The sequence below is a fragment of the Oncorhynchus keta genome, chromosome 19, assembly GCF_023373465.1.
Source record: "Oncorhynchus keta strain PuntledgeMale-10-30-2019 chromosome 19, Oket_V2, whole genome shotgun sequence".
Classification (NCBI taxonomy): Eukaryota; Metazoa; Chordata; class Actinopteri; order Salmoniformes; family Salmonidae; genus Oncorhynchus; species Oncorhynchus keta.
The window spans coordinates 36,338,852-36,355,496 of NC_068439.1; the positions used below are offsets into that span (position 1 = coordinate 36,338,852).

At 41.1% G+C, this 16,645-nt stretch overlaps 1 protein-coding gene across 8 annotated transcripts in view; it reads left to right on the top strand.

The window, feature by feature from the left end:
• Window positions 1–6,854, top strand: part of LOC118398157 (collagen alpha-1(XIV) chain-like) — a 100,834-nt gene extending 93,980 nt beyond the window's left edge. For 2 of the 8 annotated variants that reach the window (XM_052470415.1, XM_052470422.1), the window contains one exon: window positions 5,318–6,854. In XM_052470415.1, the coding sequence (XP_052326375.1) occupies window positions 5,318–5,631 (314 nt within the window). In that variant the 3' untranslated portion in view covers window positions 5,632–6,854. Of the gene's footprint in view, window positions 1–3,096; window positions 3,166–3,258 lie in introns of all 8 variants that reach the window. The other 6 variants (XM_052470417.1, XM_052470419.1, XM_052470418.1 and 3 more) reach the window with 6 other exon arrangements.
• Window positions 6,855–16,645: the final 9,791 nt, after the last annotated feature.

Sequence of the window (16,645 nt, forward strand, 5' to 3'; positions counted from 1 at the left end):
TTTTCAGACACTCCACAAATTTCTTGTTAACAAACTATAGTTTTGGCAAGTTGGTTAGGACATCTACTTTGTGCATGACACAAGTCATTTTTCCAACAATTGTTTACAAACAGATTATTTCACTTATAACTAACTGTATCACAATTCCAGTGGGTCAGAAATTTACATACACTAAGTTGACTGTGCCTTTAAACAGCTTGGAAAATGATAGGCTAATTGACAACATTTGAAGGTGTACATGTGGATGTATTTCAAGGCCTACCTTTAAACTCAGTGCCTCTTTGCTTGACATCATGGGAAAATCAAAAGAAATCAGCCAAAACCTTAGAAAAAATTGTAGACCTCCACAGGTCTGGTTCATCCTTGTGAACAATTTCCAAAAGCTTGAAGGTACCACGCTCGTCTTTGGTGCAAAAAGTGCAATCCCAGAACACCAGCAAAGGACCTTGTGAAGATGCTGGAGGAAACAGGTGCAAAAGTATCTATATCCACAGTAAAACGAGTCCTATATCGACATAACCTGAAAGGCCGCTCAGCAAGGAAGAAGCCACTGCTCCAAAACCGATATAAAAAAAGCAGTTTGCAACTGCACATGGGGACTAAGATCGCACTTTTTGTTTCCTCTGGTCTGATGAAACAAAAATAGAACTGTATGGCCATAATGACCATTGTTATTGTTTGACGAAAAAGAGGGATGCTTGCAAGCCGAAGAACACCATCCCAACCGTGAAGCACAGGGTTGGGGCTGCCTTGCTGCAGGAGGGACTGGTGCACTTCACAAAATAGATAGCATCATGAGGTAGGAAAATTATGTGGATATATTGAAGCAACGTCTCAAGACATCAGTCAGGAAGTTAAAGCTTGGTCGCAAATGGATCTTCCAAATGGACAATGACCCCAAGCATACTTCCAAAGTTGTGGCAAAATGGCTTAAGGACAACAAAGTCAAGGTATTGGAGAGGCCATCACAAAGCCCTGACCTCAGTCCCACAGACAATTCGTGGTCAGAACTGAAAAAGCGTGTGCGAGCAAGGAGGCCTACACACCTGAATCAGTTACACCAGCACTGTCAGGGGGAATGGGCCAAAATTCCCCCAACTTATTGTGGGAAGGTTGTGGAAGGCTACCCGAAACGTTTGACCCAAGTTAAAACATTTCAAGGCAATGCTACCAAATACTAATTGAGTGTATGTAAACTTCTGACCCACTGGGAATGTGAGGAAAGAAATAAAAGCTGAAATAAATCATTCTCTCTGATATTAGTCTGACATTTCACATTCTTAAAATAAAGTGGTGATCCTAACTGACCTAAGACAGGGACTTTTTTTACTCTGATTAAATGTCAGGAATTGTGAAAAGCTGAGTTTAAATGTATTAAGGTGTATGTAAACTAAGGTAAACTTCCGACTTCAACTGTATATACTGTATTTTTTCCATCTATTGCACCTATGCCGCTCAGCCATCGCTCATCCATATACTGACATGTACATATTCTCATTCACCCCTTTAGATTTGTGTATATTAGGTAGTTGTGTGGGAATTGTTAGATTACTTGTTAGATATTACTGCACTGTCGGAACTAGAAGCACAAGCATTTCGCTACACTCGCATTAACATCTGCTAACCATTCTTATGTGACAAATACAATTTGATTTGATTTGATAATGGGACTGTCATTTGGACTTTTTGGGGCTTGGGTTCATAACATGTATTTAATGTTTGGCCCACCAGGCTCAGGTAGCATCAGGCTTGAATGTTCATGCTGATCAACCCTCTAATCAAATTCAGACATATGTATATGCTTTATAATGCTTTAGAATGACACCCGGGAAATTCCGGGTTACCCAGGAGAAAATGTATTTATTCTTGCGATGGAACATTTGTAAAATACCGGGAAAATATTAAACCCTAAACATGACCTATCTTGAAAAGAAAGTTCTCAGAATCATCTACTCTATTGTAGTACTAACTTACCAGTTACCCAAATTTAATTTGGATGCCCATACTGAGATATATTTAAGTAATTGGCATTTATTTTATGATTTACTTTATACTTAATAGACTTCAAATTCAAATCAATTGAGGCTCACTTGATTAACCTCAGGACTGAACCTCATTAAAATAAATGAGTGGATGTCCTTTATTCTCTGTTTTTGACAGCTCAGGAAAAATATTTGCCCATTCTATTATCTGATGGTTTTACAGTAAGATGTCTTTGAGCATATGGTTTAATTATGAATCCAATAGTTCCTGTTGTCATTTAAGCACCTTGAAATACAAAATGCACCCAAGATGCAGAATTTAGCTTGGAAACAATGACTTACAATGTGTTGAATTCATACAATGAATGGTATGTGAGAAAAAAAATGTTTTGCCGCCATGTCTTTATCCCAGTATCTTAATCCCAGTATCTTAGGTTGTGGAATTGAATTCAAACAATCTTGCTTGTTTAAAGTTCTATAGACCTAATAGATATTTGTGAATGCTTGTGACATCATGTATTTATGTCAAATATAGTTATTCCGACAAAATATCTATAAACTTTTAAAGCCTTATCACAATAAGTCATATTTCAATATGTTCATGTACATACCACGCTATTGCGTCAAGTATGGCCATATTTTACCAAGTTTCAAAAAGACAATTCTGCATCTTTACAGTCATGTGATCATGATTAATTCAACATTATAAACTGGGTGGTTTGAGACCTGAATGCTGATTGGTTGACAGCCGTGGTATATCAGACCGTAGAGCATGGGTATGGCAAAACATTTATTTTTACTGCTCTAATTACGTTGAATAACCCATTTAGAAAAGCAATAAGGCACCTTGGGGGTTTGTGGTATATAGCCAATATACCACGGCTAAGGTCTGTATCCAGGCACTCCGCGTTTGTCGTAAAAAAGAACAGCCCTTTGCTGTGGTATATTGGCCATATACCACACCCCCTTAGCCTTATTTCTTAAATGGTTCATCATCTAATATAATGGATATTGTGAGTGTGGATACAATCTGTAGCGCCCTAACTGTAAATGCATGTGTGCATGGACACCTAGACCATCGATGATGTTTGTCTCTATCACCCTTTTCTCTGAGGAAAAGACGGTACGGTGAGCACACTGTACGGCTAGAAAGGCCGGCGGTGTTCTCCATGTACTCCTCAGTGTGAGTAATACCAGCATGTGATTTTGTCTCATCTGTCTGACCTGTGGTATGTGTGTGTCTCCCTCTTTCTCCCTCTACTTTCTCTTACTGAAGTCCAACAAAAGTATTGGTAGCGAGCAGCATTCAAAAAGGGTTGTAGTGGAGGTGTGAGGCTAGACAGGCTTGTCGCTTCATTCTACCCCCTTCCAATATCCCCTGTTTTTTTTCGGTCAACAACAACTACTGCTTTGTTTCCCATAAAGATGTTCAAAGTCCTTCTCTTTGTAGAAAAACATTCTACCTGAGCCTGAGACAATAACTAATTTAGCCATAAATGCATTTTTATGTTTCAGCGCATACAAGCTAAACTCAGCAAAAAAAGAAACTGTCAACTGTGTTTATTTTCAGAAAACTTAACATGTGTAAATATTTGTATGAACATAACAAGATTCAACAACTGAGACATAAACTGAACAAGTTCCACAGATATGACTCACAGAAATGTAATAATGTGTCCCTGAACAAAGGAGGGGTCAAAATCAAAAGTAACGGTCAGTATCTGGTGTGGCCACCAGCTGCATTAAGTACTGCAGTGCATCTCCTCCTCATGGACTGCACAAGATTTGCCAGTTCTTGCTGTGAGATGTTACCCCACTATTCCACCAAGGCACCTGGACATTTCTGGGGGGAATAGCCCTAGCCCTAGCCCTCAACCTCCAATCCAACAGGTCCCAGGCGTGCTCAATTGGATTGAGATCCGGGCTCTTCGCTGGCCATGGCAGAACACTGACACTCCTGTCTTGCAGGAAATAAAGCACAGAACAAGCAGTATGGCTGGTGGCATTGTCATGCTGGAGGGTCATGTCAGGATGAGCTTGCATGAAGGGTACCACATGAAGGAGGAGGATGTCTTCCCTGTAACGCACAGCGTTGAGATTGCCTGCAATGACAACAAGCTCAGTCCGATGATGCTGTGACACACCGCCCCAGACTATGATGGACCCTCCACCTCCAAATCGATCCCGCTCCAGAGTACAGGCCTCGGTGTAACACTCATTCCTTCGACTGTAAATGCGAATCCGACCATCACCCCTGGTGATACAAAACCGCGACTCGTCGGTGAAGAGCACTTTTTGCCAGTCCTGTCTGGTCCAGTGACGGTGGGTTTGTGCCCATAGGCAACGTTGTTGCCGGTGATGTCTGGTGAGGACCTGCCTTACAACAGGCCTACAAGCCCTCAGTCCAGCCTCTCTCAGCCTATTGTGGACAGTCTGAGCACTGATGGAGGCATTGTGCGTTAATGGTGTAACTCGGGCTGTTGTTGTTGCCATCCTGTACTTGTCCGGCAGGTGTGATGTTTGGATGTACAGATCCTGTGCAGGTGATGTTACACGTGGTCTGCCACTGCGAGGATGGTCAGCTGTCTGTCCAGTCTCCCTGTAGCACTGTCTTAGACGTCTCACAGTACGGACATTGCAATTTTTTGCCCTTGCCACATCTGCGGTCCTCATGCCTCCTTACAGCATGCCTAAGGCACGTTCACGCAGATGAGCAGGGACCCTGGCATCTTTCTTTTGGTGTTTTTCAGAGTCAGTAGAAAGGCCTCTTTAGTGTCCTAAGTTTACATAACTGTGACCTTAATTGCCTACCGTCTGAAAGCTGTTAGTGTCTTAACGACCGTTCCACAGGAGCGTGTTCATTAATTGTTTATGGTTCATTGAACAAGCATGGGAAACAGTGTTTAAACCCTTTACAATGAAGATCTGAGAAGTCATTTTTAAGAATTATCTTTGAAAGACAGGGTCATGACAAAGGGATGTTTCTTTTTTTGCTGAGTTTAGTACATATTTTATCCAAGGCTTCTCTATGCTTCTGCAGTGAATGTGTACAGTTTTTATATTCCAAAAGGTGCCAGTGGTTGACTAATACTGATTGTCATTTGATGCGTTATTCAGTTGAGCTTTCTCATATATTTAGTAAGAGAACCACTTAGATCTCCTTACCTTGTCAGTGTTGCTCCTCCCTACTCCTCTTTAACTCTTCTGGCCGCTTTGATGTCGACGCTAACACTGTTCTTCCTGTGTGTCTCTGCCTCCTTCCTGTCCTGTCCCGCTAACCCAATCAAAAACAAACAAACACATGCACGCTTTGGGGGTGGCCACGGTGGCTATAGAGGGTGGCATCGGTGGTGACACATCTGACCGCCACAATCTTCCCTTAGTCCAATTGCCCCCCAACACCTACCAGAACTATGACGAGGTGGAGGAGGAGGACCCCTATAGGTATGGCGAGGGGGGCTACCCCTCCGAGTACTATCAGCCCAACTACCCGGCGCCTCGACCGGTCGTGCCCGAGGACCCAGGCCTCACCCAGGGAGACGAGGTGCTGAGGACCCCCGGGATCCACCGCTCCTACAGGAACCTGGCTGACAAGAATGATAAGAAAGAAGAAGAGGGGCCGGGGGAGAGGAAGATGGTTGTCCCATGAGGGAGAACAAGCTAAGGAGAGCCTTGCGGAAGTCGGGGATACACGACAGGAGTTGGGACTGTTCAGTTGGAGGGAGAAATATCCAAAGGGGGGTCTAAGGACTATCATAAAGTGCCTGATGTCAATGTCAAAGGGACATATAGGAGGGGAAGGGTGGTGGAGGTTGGAGGAGAGAGTGGGAGGGACCATCTTCTCCTTTTCTTCTCTCTGGAAGTGTTGTGGTTGGTGGTGTAGATAGGGGTTATGTACTGTTGGTTCCAGTGTGGTCAGATTTTTGTGTGTGTAAATCAGTTACATCAAGAGATACATTTGTATTGTTGTTTTCTTTTCGTTTTCAGCATACAACCTTATCTCATTTAATGCAATTTATCAATATCCTGGTTGCGGTTTACTTCAAGTGCTCGTTTATGATCTTAGTAAATACTGGAAGGCCTACAGTGTAGTGTAGTATAATATAATATAGTTTAGTATGTTATAGTATAGTATAGTAAATAGTATAGTAGTAATATTTCAGTTCAATGGGAGCTTTTCTGGCTAGGATATTACTCAAGAATGGATAGCAAGTGCTATTTGAACATTTTGAAAATAAAATGGAATATTAACGATCTACTTGGTCATATTAGTAGTGAATATAACTACCTATATTGATAACTACCCAACTAACATTATAAACAGACTCAATATGACAAGTTATTCTCCAATTATTATTATTTATTTTGAGGAAATGTCCCATATTGTAATATTTGCATGTGTGTTTGTTTATCATCTAATCATTCCATATCAATTTATAGTGCTATTTTGTCCCCAGCCAAAGGATACAACATATATGTGTTCATATCTTGACAGGGTCAAGCCATATAGCCCAACTAATACCTCCATTGCAGTGTTCGCTACAAACATGTCTCTCTTTGTATTTTTAGGATGTCTTCAAAGGGTGTTTGAGAAGGCGCTAAACATGTAATATAACAAGATTATTAGTTTAATTATTTTTTAATAAATGTTTGTTTTATTGCAAGTGTCTCGGAATATGGTCTCCAGAACCCCTAAAGTATTGTGATGAGTTGTTAGGCCTGTGGTCTATTAGCCTTGCAGAGCTCAAGAGATAAACTATGTGGAACAGGCCACTGTGGCCCCTCTCATCAGAATATGGTTCTATCAAGAAAGTCATTTATTTTTTACTTGGTATTGATTTTTCAAACAATAAAATTGAAGTATAACCATTAGTCACAGTGGGTACTCTCAACACTGCTTCTTTGTTCATATGGATGTGTTTGTTTTCTCCGACTAGCAGGCCTAATAGCATGCACTTCAATTGAACCAATGGTAGAACTTAAATTACATTTTCAGTTAAAATACTTTTCATTACTAGAGGACCCGCATAGATGGCAACTCCAAAGCAATGTGTACTTGCTATAGCTGAGAGTCTTCTAGATGACATCCTTAATACTTGTCGTGGTTTTCTTAGCAATCGGCACTTGAAAAGGGATGCATTGAAACTTTGCAAGCAAGCAGTGGGCAATACTTTCTTATTTTTAATCACTAAGCTATACACTATCACAGCTTTTTCAGTACATTGCCTTTTTCCCTTTTCTACCTTCGTCATCAGCATCTTGCACTCTACATAGGACTTACAACCAAATGAACTGATGGAACTGACACACACCGAAACGGTGTGACACCAGAAACGTTCTCCCTCTGTCTAATTGCAGAGTGAGAGTAGAGTCTGCCTCGCTATTATTTCTGCCGCCTCCCTAGGGGAGGTGTAATTACATGTTCTGCACCTAGGAAGTCTCCAGGCCAGATGTTAGATCCCCTGGAATCACGCTGCTAAGTGGGGCCTAGTGACAGACAGACATACAGACAGACAGGTACCCCTGTACATTGGTCTGCCTTTTTTCTCCAGGTGATGAAAGATCGTTGCTGTGAACACCATGGACTGAATGTCATTGCCACAGTCATGAAAGATACACACCGAAATATGTGCAATTAAGTGTGCAAGGCTTTTGATAAGTAGTATCTGATAAAATTGCGCTCTTCTTCCTCTATGATCTCTAATCATGCTCTTGCTCCATTTCATCCTGCTGCTTCCCAACAGCCAGCCAGAGCCCAGATTGAGCAACTTGCCCTCAAACCCACCTTGGGGAAAAGCTTAATTTCCAGATGATTAGCCCAGCCCAGGCATTTACTACATTTACCTCCATTCAAGTGCTTCATAGCCATAGGGAAACCACTACCATGCCTTAACTTTTTATGGCTGCAGGGGCAGTATTGAGTAGCTTGGATGAAAAGGTGCCCATTGTAAACGGCCAGCTCCTCAGTCTCAGTTGCTAATATATGCATATTATTATTAGATAGAAAACACTCTAAAGTTTCCAAAACTGTCAAAATATTGTCTGTGAGTATAACAGAACTGATATTGCAGGCAAAACCCTGAGGAAAATCAAAACAGGAAGTGGCATCTATTTTGAAAACTCCAAGTTCCATAGCCTCCCTTTGCTGGATTTAAAGGGATATGAACCAGATTCCTTTTCCTATCGCTTCCTCAAGGTGTCAACAGTCTTCAGACATAGTTTCATGCTATGTCAGAACGATAACATCGCTCGCGCAACAGAGTTTGGATAGGTATTGCTTTTCGCTCTCCTACTGTGAAAGTCATTTGCGGTTGGTATATAATTGATTATATATTTTAAAAACAACCTGAGGATTGATTATAAAAAACATTTGACATGTTTCTGTGGACATTATGGAAACTATTTTGAATTTTAGTCTGCGTTGTCGTGACCGCTCTTTCCTGTGGATTTCTGAACATAATGCAACAAACAAATGGAGGTATTTTGGATATAAAAACAATCTTTATGGAACAAAAGGAACATTTGTTGTGTAACTGGGAGTCTCGTGAATGAAAACATCCGAAGGTAAACAATTAATTTGATTGCTTTTCTGATTTTCGTGACCAAGCTTCCTGATGCTAAGTGTACTTAATGTTTTGTAGTGCGATCGATAAACTTACACAAACGCTTGGAGTGCTTTCGCTGTAAAGCATCATTTCAAAATCTGACACGACAGGTGTATTAACAAAAGGCTAAGCTGTGTTTTCCTATATTGCACTGTGTAGTAATATTTATTGAATGTAGCGCTATGCTATTCAGCGGTTGTTGATGACACTTATCCCGATAGGGGGATTGCAGCCATAACAAGTTAAGGAAAACTACAGTAGGTGATGACACTTGGCTTTACAGTGGAGCTTTGAGGCCATCAAAAGAAAAACACAATCACAGAGATGGCATCAAGAAGTGGGTGTCACGCTCCTGGGTGTTCTGTTGTCCCTTGGTGTGAGAATCTCTGCGGCTGCTTCATAAACAAAGGCGGAAGTACTTATCTTCTCTGGAGGCCTCCACCATCCCAATAACATACAGGCCTACATCATCCCAATAACATACAGAGGCCTCCACCAGTCCAATAACATACAGGCCTACATCATCCCAATAACATACAGAGGCCTCCACCATCCCAATAACATACAGAGGCCTCCACCATCCCAATAACAAACAGAGGCCTCCACCAGTCCAATAACATACAGGCCTACATCATCCCAATAACATACAGAGGCCTCCACCATCCCAATAACATACAGGCCTACATCATCCCAATAACATACAGAGGCCTCCACCATCCCAATAACATACAGAGGCCTCCACCATCCCAATAACAAACAGAGGCCTCCACCAGTCCAATAACATACAGGCCTACATCATCCCAATAACATACAGAGGCCTCCACCATCCCAATAACATACAGGCCTACATCATCCCAATAACAAACAGAGGCCTCCACCATCCCAATAACATACATGCCTACATCATCCCAATAACATACAGAGGCCTCCACCAGTCCAATAACATACAGGCCTCCACCATCCCAATAACATACAGGCCTCCATCATCCCAATAACAAACAGAGGCCTCCACCATCCCAATAACATACATGCCTACATCATCCCAATAACATACAGAGGCCTCCACCATTCCAATAACAAACAGAGGCCTCCACCATCCCAATAACAAACAGGCCTCCACCATCCCAATAACAAACAGGCCTCCACCATCCCAATAATATACAGAGGCCTCCACCATCCCAATAACAAACAGGCCTCCACCATCCCAATAACATACAGAGGCCTCCACCATCCCAATAACAAACAGGCCTCCACCATCCCAATAACATACAGAGGCCTCCACCATCCCAATAACAAACAGGCCTCCACCATCCCAATAACAAACAGGCCTCCACCATCCCAATAACAAACAGGCCTCCACCATCCCAATAACAAACAGGGCTGCACCATCCCAGTAACAAGCAAACTGCCCCCTTATAAACCATGTGGCAGGTACAGTTGAAGTAGGAAGTTTACATACACCTTAGCCAAATACATTTAAACTTAGTTTTTCACAATTCCTGACATTTAATCAGAGTAAAAATTCCCTGTCTTAGGTCAGTTAGGATCACCACTTTATTTTAAGAATGTGAAATGTCAAGAATAATAGTAGAGATAATTATTTATTTCCGCTTTTATTTATTTCATCACATTCCCAGTGGGTCAGAAGTTTACATACACTCAATTAGTATTTGGTAGCATTGGCTTTAAATTGTTTAACTTGGGTCAAACATTTTGGGTAGCCTTTCACAACCTTCCCACAATAAGTTGGGTGAATTTTGGCCCATTCCTCCGGACAGAGCTGGTGTAACTGAGTCAGGTTTGTAGGCCTCCTTGCTCACACACACTTTTTCAGTTCTGACCACAAATTTTCTGTAGGATTGAGGTCAGGGCTTTGTGATGGCCACTCCAATACCTTGACTTTGTTGTCCTTAAGCCATTTTGCCATAACTTTGGAAGTATGCTTGGGGTCATTGTCCATTTGGAAGACCCATTTGCGACCAAGCTTTAACTTCCTGACTGATGTCTTGAGACGTTGCTTCAATATATCCACATCATTTTACTACCTCATGATGCCATCTATTTTGTGAAGTGCACCAGTCCCTCCTGCAGCAAAGCACCCCCACAACATGATGCTGCCATCCCCGTGCTTCACGGTTGGGTTGGTGTTCTTCGGCTTGCAAGCCTCCCCCTTTTTCCTCCAAACATAACGATGGTCATTATGGCCAAACAGTTCTATTTGCGTTTCAAAAGACCAGTGGACATTTCTAGAAAAAGTACGATCTTTGTCCCCATGTGCAGTTGCAAACCGTAGTCTGACTTTATTATGGCGGTTTTGGAGCAGTGGCTTCTTCCTTGCTGAGCGGCCTTTCAGGTTATGTCGATATAGGACTCGTTTTACTGTGGATATAGATACTTTTGTACCCATTTCCTCCAACATTTTCACAAGGTCCTTTGCTGTTGTTCTGGGATTGATTTGCACTTTTCGCACCACTCCTTCCTGAGTGGTATGACGGCTGCGTAGTGCCATGGTGTTTATATTTGCGTACAATTGTTTGTACAGATAAACATTGTACATTCAGGCGTTTGGAAATTGCTCCCAAGGATGAACCAGACTTGTGGAGGTCTACAATTTTTTTCTAAGGTTTTGGCTGATTTATTTTGATTTTCCCATGATGTCAAGCAAAGAGGCACTGAGTTTAAAGGTAGGCCTTGAAATACATCCACAGGTACACCTTCAAATGTTGTCAATTAGCCTATAATTTCCCAAGCTGTTTGAAGGCACAGTCAACTTAGTGTATGTAAACTTCTGACCCACTGGAATTGTGATACAGTTAGTTATAAGTGAAATAATCTGTTTGTAAACAATTGTTGGAAAAATGACTTGTCATGCTCAAAGGAGATATCCTAACCGACTTGCCAAAACTATAGTTTGTTAACAAGAAATTTGTGGAGTGTCTGAAAAACAAGTTTTAATGACTACAACGTAAGTGCATGTACACTTCCGGCTTCAACTGTACATGTGATAAGAGTAATGTAAAATATATAAACATTATTAATGTGTCATGATTTAGAGTGGCATTGTATAAAGTGAGTAGCGATCCATTTATTAAAGTGGCTAGTAATTGGGTCTCCATGTAGACAGCAGCCTCTCTGAGTTAGTGATTGCTGTTTAGCAGTTTGATGGCCTTGAGATAGAAGCTGTTTTTCAGTCTCAGGGTCCCAGCTTTGATGCACCTGTACTGACCTCGCCATCTGGATGGTAGTGGTGTGAACAGGTAGTGGCTCAGGTGGTTGATGTCGTTGATGATCTTTTTGGCCTTCCTGTGACATCGGGTGCTGTAGGTGTCATGGAGGGCATGTAGTTTGCCCCCGGTGATGCATTGTGCAGACCGTACCACCCTCTGGAGAGCCTTGAGGTTGAGGGTTGTGCAGTTGTCGTACCAGGCTGTGATACAGCCCGACAGGATGCTCTCGATTGTGCATCTGTAAAAGTTTGTCAGGGTTTTGGGTGACAAGACAAATTTCTTCAGCCTCCTGAGGTTGAGGAGGCACTGTTGAGCCTTCTTCACTACACTGTCTGTGTGGGTGGACCATTTCAGTTGGTCTGTGATGTGTATGCTGAGGAACTTAAAACTTTCCACCTTCTCCACTGCTGTCCCTTCAATGTGGATAGAGGGGTGCTCACTCTGCTGTTTCCTAAAGTCCACAATCATCTCCTTTGTTTTATTGACGTTGAGTGAGATGTTGTTTTCCTGACACCGCACTCCGAATGCCCTCACCTCCTCCCTGTAGGCTGTATTGTTGTTGTTGGCAATCAAGCCCACTACAGTTGTGTTGTCTGCTAATTTGATGATTGAGTTGGAGGCCTGGGGGCGGGCCGTCAGAAAGTCCAGGACCCAATTGCACAGGGCGGGGTTGAGACCCAGGGCCTCCTGCTTGATGATCACCTTGGAGGGTACTATGGTGTTGAATGCTGAACGGAGGTCAATGAACAGCATTCTTACATAGGTATTCTTTTGGTCCAGATGGGATAGGGCAGTGTGATGGCAATTGCGTCGTCTCTGGACCTGGCGGTATGCAAACTGAAGTAGGTCTAGGGTGGCCGGTAAGGTGGAGGTGATATGATTATTTTTTCTATAATAAAAATAATAATATGCCATTTAGCAGACGCTTTTATCCAAAGCGACTTACAGTCAGTCATGTGTGCATACATTCTACGTATGGGTGGTCCCGGGAATCGAACCCACTACCCTGGCGTTACAAGCGCCATGCTCTACCAACTGAGCTACAGAAGGACCAGGATCTGAGGTTTTGGTGGATTTCTTTTGATTTTCCCATGATGTCAAGCAAATAGGCACTGAGTTTGAAGGTAGGCCTTGAAATACATCCACAGGTACACCTCCAATAGACTCAAATTATGTCAATTAGCCTATCAAAAGCTTCTAAAGCCATGACATCATTTTCTGGAATTTCCCAAGCTGTTTAAAGGCACAGTCAACTTAGTGTATGTAAACTTCTGACCCACTGGAATTGTGTTACAGTGAATTATTATAAGTGAAAAAAATCTGTCTGTAAACAATTGTTGGAAAAATGACTTGTGTCATGCACAAAGTAGAAGCCCTAACCGACTTGCCAAAACTATAGTTTGTTAACAAGAAATTTGCGGAGTGGTTGAAAACCGACTTTTAATGACTCCAACTGAAGTGTACGTTAACTTCTGACTTCAACTGTAGATGGTAGATCAATCATCTTCATTTTGGTGGATGTAAGTGCAATTACAGTTTTGGAGTTTGAATACAAGTGTAGACTACTGCAATGTGCTATTTACAGGCTGTAATAGTTCAAATAGAAATTCAGATAGCTCAAAGTTGGTCTATCAATGCATAATGAAGGCATAAAATAACATCATTGTCAAAGTGTACCTTTGAACTTTATCTCAAGACAGAATGCCTGACTAATTTCTGACCTTAGACTTCATTCAGTTACTTGTGGGATATAAGGGCGTTTGAAACGTAATAGAAACAGCAATAATGTGAAGAGGAGCCTGCCTACATAACTGCCTCCATACTCAAAAAAAGGATCCCCTAAAGGCAAAGTTACAAATCACTTTCTCCTGGTCTTTCTCAATTCTCTTCTCCTCTCTTCCTCTTTCACTTTCACAAACTCAAACACACAAAAAACATAAACACCCTATAAGGAATGTTTTATCTGATTTCAGACAAGTCATGTCACGATCACCTCTAGGTTACTAAGTATTTAGGTCAAGTGAAGGAAGAGAAGAAGTATCATCCGGGGGAAGAATACAGAGTGGCAGATGTTTCGCTCTCTACTGTGCGAGCTGTCAAAGCAAACAACCAGGTAATTTACAGGTACATTCCGATGACAGCGTTACATAAAGATGCCACAATTACCATGTTTTACACCAATATTTTTCACTTGTGTTGTCCGTTTGTAGAGAAGTATCTTGTAAATGTAAATGTTATTGTTCTACTTTCACTGTGAGAGAACGTGAGAAACTTGCAGCCTTGATAATAAGCTTGAGAAAGGATTTGCAAATTTGGACCTAGTTCCCCACCTAGTGTGGATTTTCAGATGATGCATGATCTGGAAAGAAATGTATGCGCTGTGCATACATACTGTATATATAATATTATTCCATTTGATATATATTGGATGTGTATGGGTTACATACATTTTGAAGAACGTCATTATCTCAGATCACTAAATAACGGTAGGTCTGATGAATGTGATTACCACAGTCATTCTTATGTTTTGAACAAGACATTAGATGGGCCAAACTGCCCGGGAAAAAATATCTAATCTTTCCAATAGGGTAGTCATTTGGATTTGAATATATCAGAGCATGTGGAATTAGATTAGATTGTTTGAAATTAGATTAGATTTTCATAATCACATTCAATCAAATTAGTCGTGCCTGTTGACGTTGTCATTGGGTCTCATCGTTTAGACCACAAATGATGTTACTGAAGTCCGTTTCTACGTCTTGATCACACCTACATTGTTTGCATTTTGGTACACCAGAAGTCAATTTATTCCCAATGGAACTGGTGCGTTTTCCTTGCAGTGTTGCAGAGGCAATTGCAGTGTGTTATGTGTGGTGCATAAATTCGATTTATCGAACGTATGCGTCAAACTGTATGGGTAGGCGGCTTGACAGAAATGGTAGCAGAAGGTGAATGTTGAACTTTTGTTGCACAAATATACAGATGAATCTGCGTACCATTTTGCGCTAAACTCTGTCGGTGTGATCAAGGCGTTACTCTTTACCATAGATAATACAACTAGATTTGAACTGTTTGAAGAAAAAGTGAGATTTCAATCATTTTAGTTCTGATGTCTGACATTGAAATATATATCAGAAGGTTGTGATTGATATATCAAGATAAATAGTCTATTCTCGGATGTTCCAAAATGGAGAGAACATGCTTGATGTGCCAAATGTACTTACATGCGAATGTGATGTAACATACATACAAAAAAATAAGTTACAAAGCAAAACGTTCTCTTTGGTCTGGTATCACTATATAGATTAAATATTGATAGATCCTACACCGTGCATGCAATCATAAACACTTAAACAGCACATGACTATGTGTGTCTGTGTGTGTGTGCCTGGTGAGGTGGGCCTTATTATACAGACCAGGTGGATCCATGAAAGAATTTGAATAAACACAATATCAAAAGACTGATGATGCAACAGTGCCGAAAATACACAATGCCTTCAACCTGCTCCATGCACCAACAAATTTACAAGGGTAACGTAAACAAGAAGACAAATGATCACTTCAACAAACTTGATGAAGTGCTCAAAAAACAGTAGCAGAGTGCATACTCCTTTGCCTTACAATAACACTGATACTGTATTGGGTAGTGACATTTATAATTGGCATCCACTACATCAGTGGCACCGAAGAAAAGTCGTGGAAGCGACGGGCCAAAGACAGCAGCAGAGGGGTGTATTAATAATGAATTCAGAGCTCATTTGTATGTAAATGTGCCCAGACACCATCGCGGTCCAGTTTTGCCTCATGAATATTGCATGAGGCGAGCATGCTGCAGTGGAGTGCAAATAACTTTTTCTCACAATTTATCATGTGTATTTCCCCTCACTTGTAATTCATCGGATCATAACAGACAGAGTTAGAGGCGAACTCACTGTACTTCATCAAAAGTGTAGTCATCCACCTTTCTGCTTATTCAATGTCACTCCTGGCCCTAAGGTCACTGAATCCAGAGGAGTAGCCTAAGACTGACTGTTGGTGTGCATCAGTTGTAGGTGTTCTAAGGGGTGTAGCATGTTTGTCACGTGGCTATTGTAGTATCAATGCCTAATCATCAGTGACAAGCAGCTACATACTCCTCTTCAATGTGTTCATATAAAAAAAATAAGCCATTTAAGAGTTAAAATATTATGGTATGGTGGTATCCCCGGACTCGGCTGCGTGTATTGTATACATGTATATACATATTGGTTGCTGTTCTCCATATGGACAGAAGATGTCGCTGTCAGTCATGTTTGTACTAGAGCTGGACAGTGGCTACATTGACGTTGTATTATTATTTTGAATTTGGTCATGTACATTAAGTTCCTGTTCACAGACAATAGAAATTGTAAAAGTAGATATTTGAAACGTTGAGATAGGCTGATGCCTTTCTCCCATCAAAGTCAATTGCATTGATAACCATGCATGCCAATCAATTTTCCATGCGAGGTCTATACATTTAATATAACATATCTATAATGTGATTGATGCCCAATAATATTTTTAATGCTAGGTTTATAACATGAATATTATTTCTAAATAGTCTAGTTTTCCTTATATTTCTTTGTTATATCTTATTTCAATTCATCGTAGTGTACACTATGAATTAACAGGGTTTTGGCACAGTCTCTAACCATAGAATCCAATGAATAAAACATGATTTATAAAGATTTATTGGATAAAACCAATCACTGGAGGAAATGTGAAAATGACTTGAATTCAGATTGTGTATTTCAGCGTGTTATTTATTATGTATGTTATAGTATACACATTAAGTGTGTTGATATGTAGT